At 37.4% G+C, this 12,842-nt stretch overlaps 1 protein-coding gene across 1 annotated transcript in view; it reads right to left on the reverse strand.

The window, feature by feature from the left end:
• The window catches only part of MAP3K5 (mitogen-activated protein kinase kinase kinase 5), a 99,430-nt gene that overhangs the window by 48,615 nt on the left and 37,973 nt on the right, over positions 1–12,842 (reverse strand). Inside the window, exons 4-8 of the mRNA XM_039707185.1 lie at positions 8,117–8,310; positions 7,743–7,911; positions 6,719–6,825; positions 4,119–4,289; positions 70–182 (exon numbers count right to left, since the gene is read on the reverse strand). Of these exons, the coding sequence (XP_039563119.1) occupies positions 70–182; positions 4,119–4,289; positions 6,719–6,825; positions 7,743–7,911; positions 8,117–8,310 (754 nt within the window). The remainder of the gene's footprint in view (positions 1–69; positions 183–4,118; positions 4,290–6,718; positions 6,826–7,742; positions 7,912–8,116; positions 8,311–12,842) is intronic.

The following is a 12,842-nucleotide window of genomic DNA, read 5'->3' on the forward strand; positions in this document are numbered from 1 at the left end:
TCTAACAGTGGGTGGTAGTGTACTTTCACTAGAATGTGACTTCACCATGAATTTGCAAGTTATAATTACCAACTTTCCGCAGCTCAAAGGAAGTATCAAAGCAATGTCCAGCTGCCAGGAGGAGTACTGCATAATTAATTCCTGCTGGTAGCGTTGGCTCGGATTCAAACGCCTTCTTGAACCTAGAAAAACAAACATTCAAGCTTACTTTGTAAATAATGCAATCTAGTTGGGGCATCATTACAGTTTTAGGTAATTTAAGAGCTTATCTTCTGTTTACACAGCAAGAATCCATAGAAGCAAAAATATTTTACTGTTTTCCACACATTCTTTGTGGTTATTTTTAGGAGTCTGGTATTTATACATCCTCCTCCCATTTCCTTTCCCCCCACACAACAAGCAGAGATCCTAATCATCCATGCCAGTAAAATTATCCCAGTAATGTTACAGTATCTTACAATATTCCTTTAAGATCAAATAAAACTGAATAATACTATCTGTAAATGACGTGTTTCACTGTTATATTTATTAATAAACTCATTAATTTAGTCTTTTCATATATGAAATTTCATTGACTTGAAACCTTACATTCTATTGTGGATCTGCTACAATGGCACATGCAAAAGCAAGTGATGCAAGAATACACCTCATACTTAGCTATGATTTCAACTACTCCAAATTTTATTCTTTACTGTGTCTTATTGACACTGTCCTTATGAGTTCACATAAAAAGGACTACACCAGATTCCATTCTCCTCAAGAGGAACTGAGCAGTCAAAAGAAATGGCAGAGGCATTCACCAAGGCTCAGTCCTGTCTTAAAAGAAGTGGAGGTGCTTCACACAAACACAGCACACACTCTCCTCATGCTAGCAATGCAAGTAGCTGTGGCAACAGCAATAGGACATCTACAGTGGTTTAAACTTATTCCTCAGAATAAGAACACCTTTGGCTGCAGGTATATACACACATATTCACACCTCCATAGGGAGAAGGCAAAGACTACTGTCATATGTGGGTTAAGGAGCACAAGAGATTTAATCAACACAACTCACTACAGTAAAAGCAATGGAGTTTCAAATTGCTTTCCAAAGGATGAAAGAAATACAGACAAATGCAATACATTAAAAAAAATAAACAGGTTGTGAGATTAGTATATAAGGAAGGAAGGAAAAACAATCTATGCAAAACCTAAGGATTTGACTTCTAGACAATGCTTTAACATGCAAGCAAAGCTAAGGCATTTTTATCCCACCAAGCCAAAAATATGGCTGGTTTTTAATTCGTTTGTTTGTTGGTTTTTCTGCTCTAATGATTAATGACTTTGCATCCTTTAACATAAGCTCTGCTCTCTAAAACTGTAAGACAGGCTTCTCCTCAATCTGCTACATATATATACTTTGTATACTTCAGCTGCCCACCTCCAAAGAACTTAACGATGTAACAAGCACCTATTGCTCTAAAGAAAAGCAAGAGAAGCAGAGAGTACTAGATCTTTTTCTTTCATCACCAGCAATTTTCTCTTGTAGTGCAAGTTACAAAAAAGCCAGGAAGAAAGTACATACAAAATTTTTTTTGCTCAATTAAAAAAACCCCTAACCAACACATAAACACAAAAAACATCCAACACAAAAACAAAACAAACAAAAACTAAGCAAAGGAAAAAACAAAACAAAACCAAAAAACCCACAAAAATCTGCCAACTAAACAGGACAACGCTCTCATTGACTCTAAGTATATACATCTAAGGGAAGCCCTTTAGCTGGCATTATCTGTTCTGTTTGGAGACACAGCAATGTTGAGAACTGGACCACCTTTTCTGCCCTAGAAATCTTCCATGCTTCAATTCTCATGCAATACAAAAAAGGTGAGAGGAAAGATTGACAGAAGAAGAAAAAGCCTTGGAAATTAGTATATTTGTTCCAACATAAGAAAGACTGTACTTTTGGAAAAATGTTGCAGTTGTTGACATTTGAGAAAATGTTGCAGTGCAGACACTGAATTAGGGAGGTAGCAATGAAAAGATATGAATAAAGACTTGGTAGCTTTGGTAAGTCTGATTCACACTGTCGGTGTGAAACAAGAAAGTGACAGTTAATAATTACTCTTTCATTTATTCTCTCATATTTACATGAAAGACATCTTTTATTCTGCTTTCTAATAGTCAGAAAAGTACATTGTTGGTTTGGTTTTTTAATTGGAATAGACCAAAGTACCTTGACATCACCAGTTGTTGCAAAACCAGTGCTTTGGTTCTGCTGCCAAATTCTCTTTATCTCATGCAATCCACTGTACTTCCCTTACATCCTTATTTTTCTAAGACAGAGATAATAACCTTTATCTCAACATAACATAGCACTGCCATTGCTCCTGCACACACCTTGTCCTGTTGTGGCCTGCTGGAGCACTAGAGTAGACCTGCTCCTTACTAAGAGCTTTTCACTGAGTTATGAGTCAACATTTCAGCGTGTCAAGTCTGCTGTATGACTAACACTAGAAATTCAAATCAATATCCAGTATAAAATATAAACCAAAAGCAATTGGACCATCCGGTACAGCTTCCGGCCAAACTCCAGCTTGACTCAACAGAGATCTCCTTGTTCTGTGGCAGGAGGTGCACAGAGCTTTCTGTATTGGGTCTCAGTTGCCAGAGAGTTCAGGGATTATTTAGGGGCTGGCTGGCCAGCACCCTACCCTTTGCAGGAGCTATCATTCTCTGTCCTTTCCAAGACTGGAATGCCTGCAATCACTTCCCGTCATCAGATCCATGATTATCACGATAGCTAAGATGCATTTATTCAAAGTGTGTTTAAATGGCTACATGAACTCACCACTGTTATATATATAATCATTCTTTGTTCAATTATGTTTGATATATCAAAGTTTATCTGTTCATAAAGCACTATGAACAAGAAGAAAGCAAGATGTACAATAGCAAGAGTAATTTGTATTTAATTTAGTCTGTAATAATGCCTAAAATTTGTATGCGAAACTACACTTTTCTTTTTATCACGTTCATGACATTAGCAAAATGCAGTGTTTACAAAAGACCCCTGAAAATTTTTTACACACTTTGTGCTTTACAGGAAATGAAACTTTTTAAAATCCAAAATTATGCTAGGAGGAATGAAAATAATGTTGCATTCCTGTTATTTCAACATCTCTTAAAAGTCCAGTAAGAATTGATAAGCTGTAAAGACTGACCAGAAGTTATAAACTGCATTTGTATTCTGAGGCCATAACTGGTAAACAATTTTATCTTATCTTTTATGAGAGAGAGCTCTAAGCTGAAGTTTACTGGAAACAAGTGATAAATGACAAAGAAAGAAGAAAGCTTTCCATTTTAAGCATTTACTTCAACAAGCAGCTGATGAGCACAAGACCAGAGCTAAGATGTGATGTAGAGAACACATAAATGCAGATTGTCTGTACCCTCATCTCACTGCAGAGAAGCAGCTCATCCTGACAGAAGTCTAGGATGACATCCCATGCCTTCATTTTCTAACCTCTTCCATGTAACAGTGATTTAGTGCATTTCAAAAGCGTGAAAAAACCAAGATTCTTGTCTCTAAAATGAGGATAAGAATTCAGCTATTATTGACTGATTATTGTGTGCTTCTTTGACTACTGATGCTACTGTAGTCCACTGCAATGTGCCTATACCATACGATGATGATAAACTTTTACCACTATACAGTGATAAAACTTTCGTCAGCAAGTTTGGAACAGCCATACTGGTTGTGAGTTAAACCTCTAAGCCTTGCTAGCTAATATCTGTCAGATTCCAGACATGCCAATCAATTCATGACTGATTATTCTCTCACCCAGATTTCTAAGAATAACAGAGTAAACAGGAGACTTCATATTTGGGAAAAATGATGAGTTTAGTTTACACCTAAATTTCAGGTCTCTGAGGTACTTCAAGAAATTTGCAGAATGAGATGTGTGAACAACTTAAATCTCTCATTCTCAGCAAATAACCAAGGCAATTTAGAAGATTCATTCTATCCCCTAAGGATGACAAATATTTGGAAAGTAAAACCGTTCAAATATATTCTTGTTCAAGGAATTTTTTCCCAAAGCTAACAAAAGGACATAGACCAGGAAAATAGTACTCACCAGAAAGTTGCTTTGTCTCTGCTTTCTATATCTATGAACCCAGATTCCAAAAACATGTCCTTGTAAATTCGACCAACCAGGCAGTACATATCTGAAGCTACTTGGTCTTCCTGCTCTACAAGGGGAATCATAATTTCTAGAGCTTTCTGTCTGTCTCCAGGCAGATTTCTCCTGTTGAAAATAATAATTAGGATTTAAAAACCAATAAAGTTAACAAGAAATAATTTTTCATGACTGTTTTTAATAGACATATGACTTCATCCATGTAAAATGATGGATAGACACAATGTACTATGTTATATATACACACTTACCCCCCTGCTTCCTTTTTTTTTTTTGTCTTGTCTTTATGTCATGGGAAACCTTTATAAATGCTCTTAAACATAACTTCTCTCTCTCATGAAGCATCAGCTACAGCAAAGTACTGAAAACAGCAACAAGAACCTCCAGGGATATTCTTAGAAGGTTCATGTGTTACTTCCTTATAAATTAGAAAAATATGAACCTTGATTTCATATCTAGTATTTCTTTCAATGTAATTCAAGCTCTAAAGGAAAAAAAGATTCAGTCTTGTGTTTGTGATTTTACTTTTTATATACATTTTGACTGTGAAGCAAAATGTCCAAAAAGCACAAACCAGATTGAGTTCCCATGATAGGGAAGATTTAGGAGTAAAGCCAAAAAGACAATATTAAAAGAAGTACTTCAGACAAATAAACCACGCAATTGCAAGCATTAGACACTTCCTGGTGAGTCATAGCTTTGGTACATACATCATTCAGTATCAAAAGTTTAGAATTTTAACATGTTTGTGTACTGAACAATCAAATGACTCAATTTTCAACATTTCCACATCTTGTGTTGACTATCACTAATCCAGATTAATGAATTTAATGAGAACAAAACCAGTACGGCAAATAATGTTTTGCAACACTTAGCTGGTCTTCAGAGACAGAGGTCCCTACTTTTATTTCTGTTTATTTTTCCATCATCAATGCCCTCACATTTCTTGATTTAGGTCAGACTAATCCTGACTAATTGAGCTGTTCCATCCTTCCGTGCTAGTGACCTGGATTAGAAGCAAGAGACACATTTTTTTCACAGCAAAGATTCAGAAGTGCGGAGTATTCCAGACCTGCCTCAGCTAACAAAATATCCTCTACAGTGCTAGTAAGGAGAAAGTTACAATTAGCCCAATTAATTCCTTCTTGGCACACCAAAGCATGAACGTTTTCATGGCTGTCATGGCTTCTAGTTTAATGGCCAGTCTGGAAAGGAGAGGAATAGGAAAATCTCATCTGGACTCCTTTGGAAGTACTGTGTACATCTTTTGTCAGATACTCTCAGAGGCAGCATCTTGAGCCACAGAACCAGTGAAGTATAAGGATATCCCTGAAAAGGTTATGCTGCTGAAGTTTTCCAGGTTTTTAGTGCCTCAATGAACTAGTCCTGTTTTCAAAGACAATTTTGTTTCAGACAACTGTGACCTTGAGGTCTAAACAACACGTTACAACTCCAAGGAACACCTAGTGACCCTTGTGAAAGCTCTGTAGAAGTGGCAGGTACATGCTGGACTATTTAAGCTGCAAAACTTCACATGTTTCTCTCAAAGTGAAAACAAAAAAGGCACAACATCTATACCTTACTTTATCTGGTATAAAGGCAAAAGTAAGGATTTGGACTTTTTTTTTTTCAGACAAAAAATACCAGACAGCTGTTTTGGGTGTTTTTTTCCTTTTCTTTTTTTTTTCTTTCAAAATCAGGTTTGTTTTTTCAAGTAATTCCTTGTGACATGTTTTAACATCACTTTCACATGATGTGCAGTTTTAAGCCTCCTTAGTGAACCTGAATTACAAAATTCAAATCTGTGAGAAGCAGAACTATCTATCGATATTTACTAAACTTAACAATTTCAATACCTGCTGACACCTGGTCTACTCTTTTAAAAGTCAACAGCAAAGTGTTCACTCTGATAACAGCAATGGAGCAGAGAACATCTGTAATGTCCTCTGAAAAAGCACCCCTCTTAGTCACTTGCCTAAATGTCAGTATCCTAGAAAGAAAATCTAGGCTTGGCTTTTACTTAATCCATAGCAGTGTATGTTGCTCCATGTATCACATTTTGCCCATGTTATCAGAGGACATGAAAATTAGTTTATCATCATAATACAATAAAATCTTCCTATGGATATTTGATGAAAGGTCTGCTTCTGTCTCCTGACATTACCAGAACTCAGACTTGAATGAGATGATGTCTTTGCCAGCAAAAATGATGCAGCACTGTCACTCACACAGCAATATTAAAACTGTATTTTACAGAAGTAAAACACTGTTAGGTATTTGTTTGCTCTAATTTAGGTACTGAAACAAAAAAACAATGCAAACCTATGGCAAAACAAATCAAGCATGCTAAAGGAAAAGGAATGAAATTAACAGTATAAGATAAAAAGAAGCTTAGAATCCCCAGAGCTGCTTCAGTCAAAATCATAGGACTGCCTATAAAGATTCTAGCAGGGAACTTCACACACAATTACCCACCCCTTACATAGTTTGAAGTTTTGATTTACTGTTCCATAGCAGAAGGAAGGGTAGATTCTTACCTGTTTAGTGCAAATGCATAATGCAACCTCACATGGTGGTGGGAAGCCAAGTCAAAAGTGGGCAGTTTTTCTAAAGTTTTCACCAATTTCACAATGGAATCATAATCCTTCCAAAAGAAAGGAATAACAAAGTTTTAAGTGGCTGTACTGAGCCTCTATAAACTCCTCTTCAACCTAAGCAGCTATAATTTCATACAAAATACTAAGAAGTATTTTCAGTCCATTTTAAGTTTTATGGATTTCAGTCTCTTCAGTCTCAAATTGTAAATAGCCTAGCACTAATCAGAGATGGGAATATGCACAGTATTTAGCAGGGAAGCCAAATTTGGTCTCCTGTGCTGTTTCAACATGGTCCTGTGGAAATTTTCATGCATCTGTTTCACTATTAAAGTTAGGAACTGAACACATCTCAGTGCTCATATTGTGCAGACATTACACAGCTAACTGCATTTGAATTAAGGCATCTCAAATCTCAGAAGGAGGCATAAGCCACAAAAACAAGACTCTTTAATACCACCGTTTTTAAAGTAGCTTACTCACTAACATATTTAAAAAACAAATAAAAATAAAAGATAAAAATCAAACCACTTCATAATGTTTAAGGAGTGACAGTTGAAATTACGGATAACAAAGCAAGCATTTACCAGCATCATTCCAAAACCTGAAATATGAACTATTTATGTTTCCACAAGAAATGTCACCAGCTTTGGTGAAAAAGAATACATTTGCCTATCAAATGCAGAATGCCACCATAGCTTTTAAATACATGCTGTCCATCACACAGCAGTGCTGAGATGGAGAAGAGTTATTACATGTCATGTACTTTTTAGGTACTGTTACAAAACCCTTTTCTGCTATGGAAAGGCAAACAGTGAAACTACAAAACAAAATTAAAACATCAGAGAAGGCACCAGAAAAGATTTTTACTAGTGCGCTTTATCCGCACATTTGATTAAAAAAATCCGCACCAAAAATTCCTGTGAGAATGTAATTTCATTTACAACTCTTAGCAGTGAACTCCTACCTGGATGTCTCTGTAGGACAGCAGCAAGTTTATTACAATGTCAGCAGACAAGACTTCAACGTTATCGACTCGCTGTCGAATCCTTGCCAGCTCTGCTGCGAGCTCTTTGCCCGTGTAAAGCGTCCGCGCCTTTCTGATGTCGTTCAGAATGGATTCCCGGAAATACTGGCTGGAGAGGAACAACTTCACATCAGCACAGCTCTGCCACAGGGTATGTGCAGAACATGCATTGATGGAACAGTGTCAATGCAGAGATTTGGTCAAGCTGAATTATTAAATATCAGTTTTTCTGAACAGAAGGCAAAAGAGGCTGACACTTATCATTCCAGCTGGAATATTTGTGTTTTACATGGGTGTACAAGAAGACAACTCACCTGGAACTGGCCTGTGCCACCTTCAAGAGCTGAATAAATCGATCCACCAGAGGTAAGCATATGGGCCCAAGCAGAGACTCAAAACCAGGCGGCATCAGCTCTGTGAGTCCCTTTACGAAACTGCTATCACAGCAGTACACCTTGTTATGTGGAGTTATCATGTAAGGAACAAATATGTAGTTGCCTGTGCACATCTGCAGGGAAACAAGGGGCAATATTTAGGGCAGTTATGGCTAGGCAAGCCAAAGTATGAAACACTGCATGTAATACCTGCAGAATTCCTGTTAAAGTCAAAGGGAGACCTGTTGCTTGCTTCAGCAAGACTAAGTTTTGACTCAAAAATTCAGTTTTCACATCAAATATGATATACACCTGAAATGTATTCTTTCAGATTTCTGATCTGCACCCTGTAAAATCAGTCTTTCCAGAAGTATCAAGGTGACCTTAAAATTGTAATTGGCTCAACAGTGGAATAATTCTCAGGCCACACCCTGAAGAGGCAGATGGAATCAAAAGAAGCTGAGGTACTTGCTTTTCAAGGTGACATGATCAGAAGAAAGCAGTACAATTTGGTTCACACATACTGGAAACAGTAACACAATCTGTTGCCTCACAACAGGACAACCATAGAGAAAATTAATCTTCATATGAACAGCAAAATTACTCAAATAGTTTTGCATTCAAAAAGCAAAATAAATTCCCTACTATGTAGAAAATATTTTCAATGGGACTTAAAATCATACGTAGTTGAGAATAATCACTTACAGAGCACCTCAGCATTGCTAAACTGCATTGACTTTTATATATCAAGGTATGACAGATACGTTTCAGAAAAAAAAAAGAAAAAAGAAAAAAAAAAGTGTTTTCCAAGGAAGAGGGAGGCAAGATGTCTGCTGAGTGTGGTATGTGTGTGAGTACAGATTTATGTGCAGAGAAAGTTGCCAAACATTTGCGTTTTAAAGAGTCTTAACTATGAGACAGAATACCAACAAAATTGGGAGGAGTTCCTCAATTTGTCTCTCAAAGCTCAGACTCCTTTGTAGAAAAAAAAATAAAAAATAAAAAAAAAAGTGTCTTCCAAGGAAGAGGGAGGCAAGATGTCTGCTGAGTGTGGTATGTGTGTGAGTACAGATTTATGTGCAGAGAAAGTTGCCAAACATTTGCGTTTTAAAGAGTCTTAACTATGAGACAGAATACCAACAAAATTGGGAGGAGTTCCTCCATTTGTCTCTCAAAGCTCAGACTCCATTACTGAAGTGCCCAGCAGCCCAACAACAAAAGCCTTAAGGAAGCATTTCTTGAGACTCATCATTTTTAGTATGCCTAAATTTCTTCCAAGGTTAATTAGTTTCTGTTCAGCTGCTTTGACTCTCCCAGAAGTCAATACTGCAATGCAGACATCGCTTCTGAAACTCCCTGCCTAGCTGAGCTCCATGCATTGAGAGGGCAGTGACTGAATACTTTTTCAATGAACAATACCAGCTGTGTGCTCAAAACATGCATTTTAACATGCATTATTAGATTTTTAAACCATGGAAGGATTGAGGTAGCCAAGTCTGCAAAACATATGTGTATAGACATGACAGTAAACACACGTTTGTGTACAAATCAGACACTGGCTATGAAAAGTACAGGAACTATTTTTTAATTATACCCATCTTACTATAAAATTGTAATACGTCCATATAAAGGCAATCCCATTTCACTTCTGAGGGGTATCAACAGACTCTGTAAAATCTAAAAGTAATTGGTGCAGGCATTTACATGAGGTCAACTGAGTTCAACTAACACAGCAGTTGTTTGGAGATTATTGTATACAGTGCCTTGCACATGGGTTAATTTAGCCTTCTTTCTGCAACCATTGTGAGCTACTGCTGCTGAAGAGCTAGGGAATATTTATGTCAGTGTGACTGCAGCAATTCCAAAGGAAACTTGAGAACTGGGGAGTATATGACAAATTTTTTAACAAGTAACTAAGGAGTGGGATGCCAGAACCCAAACTGGTTGTCTGTGCAACGGAGAAGTGAATGGATACTTCTATTCAAGAATATCCTAGCATGTAAGGGAATCACATGCTTTCAACAGTGAATGGATGAACTTTTTACCCTGCTAAAATCTAATGAGCCCCACAGTCAAAGGCAGAGGGAAAATTATGAATTTGCTGGAACTGGTTTCAGCAATTTTAAGAGATGGGTACATTGCTACTGGCATAAGAGCCACTATTACACATAGGCAGACTGTTCTCCAGCTTTCCCTTTTTAGGTAAAGGAGAAAAAGTTGAGAAGTCAGAGTTAAGAAAAAGGGTGAAGTACCTACAGATATCCAGAGACAAGCATTTTTCTTCCTAATGTTTATTCAATGCATTAAAAATAAATTCAAAACTGCTTGCAGGAAGACCTTCTCAGGCTTCTGGCACGCTGTTTCCAATGCTGAGGTCTTAAATAAAAATCAGCTCTGAAAAAGGATGTTCCCATCTTTTGAAATTCACAGAACCAAGGTTTACCCTTGTAAAATGGTCATGCCACCTACAGAGACAGTACCAGAGCCTTAATCTTTAATTCTACCAGGAGAAAAACTGCTCTTCCTGCAGATGACAAGTGCCTGAATCCATTACTGAGCATGAGCTCTGAGAAACTCATCCTGAGTGCACCTTCTGTAGCAAGTACATATCTATTTCAGTGAAACAAGAGAGCCAGCAAAAGTCAGTTTATATGCATTCCTCCTGTTAGCTGAGGGGGAAAAGAAAGCTGGTTGTAATATAGAACCTGGCATAGAAGACATGCAGACCCAAGAGTCATTGGAAGCAGTGGACAGGAAAGAACTTAACAGTAAAATACAGGAGAAAACACTGTGGGAAGAAAAGAGAAAAAAATGAATCCATTTTCAGTTGTTCAGAGGGCCCCCAGGGGTCTCAGGAAATTGTCTCAAGCTAGAATCTCACCCTGATATTCAGTAGCAAGTAATGTGGAAACACTGGCCTTTCCCTCAGCCAGGGCATCACTTTACTTCTTAACTTAACCTAGATAGGTATCTTTTGTGGGAGCTCTGTATCTATGAAACCTCTCAAATTTGGCTGAAATTCATCAGACAGACAAACAGGCAGATACAGAACAAATGTGGAGAATGAAAAACCAGTACAAGCTCTTAAGTTTCATTTCCTTAGGAAATGCACTTAAAAAAAAAAGGAGAAAGAGTACACATGCAATAAAGCTAAGAAACACAAGAAATACTGACCTCAATTTCACTTCCCTAGCTAAAGAGTATAGTAGGTAGATATTTAACAGCTAAAACTAACAAAGGCAGACATGCAGTAGCTCTAGCATCAAAAGAAAAAAAGAATCAAAAGTTATGTATTATTTACTAAAGGTGGTGGTGGAAGAAAGATAACAGTGATGACAAGACTGCTTTTGTATAACAAAATCTATAGTCCCCTACTCTGGAGAAACATGTTGTGTCATCATCACAAATTCTCATTGCAAAGAGCCCAACTCCAGCTGCCTTTGGGGTATGACTAGGGTGGGAGACCAAGAGAACCAAACTGGAGGGAAAGCAGTTGTGGAGCTACTCTAAATGTCAGAGCACTTTCAACCATTTTGCCCAAAGCAGAGTGTGTGACTTGCTTCTTTCCTCATTCATCCAGTGATGCAACCTGTCTCAGCAACTTACACTTCTTTCTCATCTTTTTTTTGTCAAAATATAAGCTATGCTAACTTAAGTCAGAAAGGATCAGGTGGTCTTTCTGACACACACTTCCCATCTGCTCACACTTGCTTTACATTTTCACTTAGTGTATATTACTAGACTTGGAAGCTTAAATATATTTAATTTATTCTATGAAAATTTGTCCTGTAATACTCCATCCCAACTCTGTTCCCACAAAATCTGGTCTTTTTTCTAACTGTAATTGACTTCCCTCTATACTCTAAGTCTGTTAAGCACACAAGACAAAACTGTTTCACTTTCATCCATTCTTGTGACTCACTATATATCATGTATAATGAAAGTAACACACAGAAGCCTTTCAATAAATCCAGGATATTTTTGAAGGAGTGGCATCTTAAATACAATTGTAATATTATGTTATGTCAACACCCTTTAAAAAATAAGGGTTGAATTCAGGGGCTTCAAAAATGGGTGGGAATAGACCCCCTTAATCAAGAACAGGCGCTGCAAGTTCCATTTTGCAACCCTCTCAATAAAACCTTCATTATTTAAAGTTGAAAAGCTCAAATTACTCTAATGAAAATTACAAATGGATTGCAGGGCACCTGAGTTGTATGTTGAAAGGCATTACTGAAAACAGCTGGGGCTGGGACAGGCCTGGAGTGTGCATACAGCGAGTTAGATGATAGTTACTGTGGTTCACACTGATGCACAAGAACTCGGGACATGAGACAGGTAACCCTGGCCTAAGCTTCCAGATCAGCTGAGCTGCTTTTATCTATGAACATACATATCAAAGCCTTGGGCTAGCACACTCAGTACCTAGCAACACCAAGTCATTTACTGACACACTATCCATGCCAGCCCATTTCATCAAGTCAGTCAGACTAATCAGAAGGCAGAAGTGCTGGCTGGCATCAGCCACATACATGAATGCTGACAACTAAGTGACGGATACTGTAATTAATTTTTGTAAATGTTTTAATTGCTCTATTTTTCTAATGTCCCTTCCTCATTTACTGAGGACGAATTTAACAATTCCAAAGCATGAGTAATTTCAGTA

This window comes from Passer montanus, unplaced genomic scaffold (genome assembly GCF_014805655.1).
Source record: "Passer montanus isolate IOZ18808 unplaced genomic scaffold, ASM1480565v1 scaffold2, whole genome shotgun sequence".
Lineage (NCBI taxonomy): Eukaryota > Metazoa > Chordata > Aves > Passeriformes > Passeridae > Passer > Passer montanus.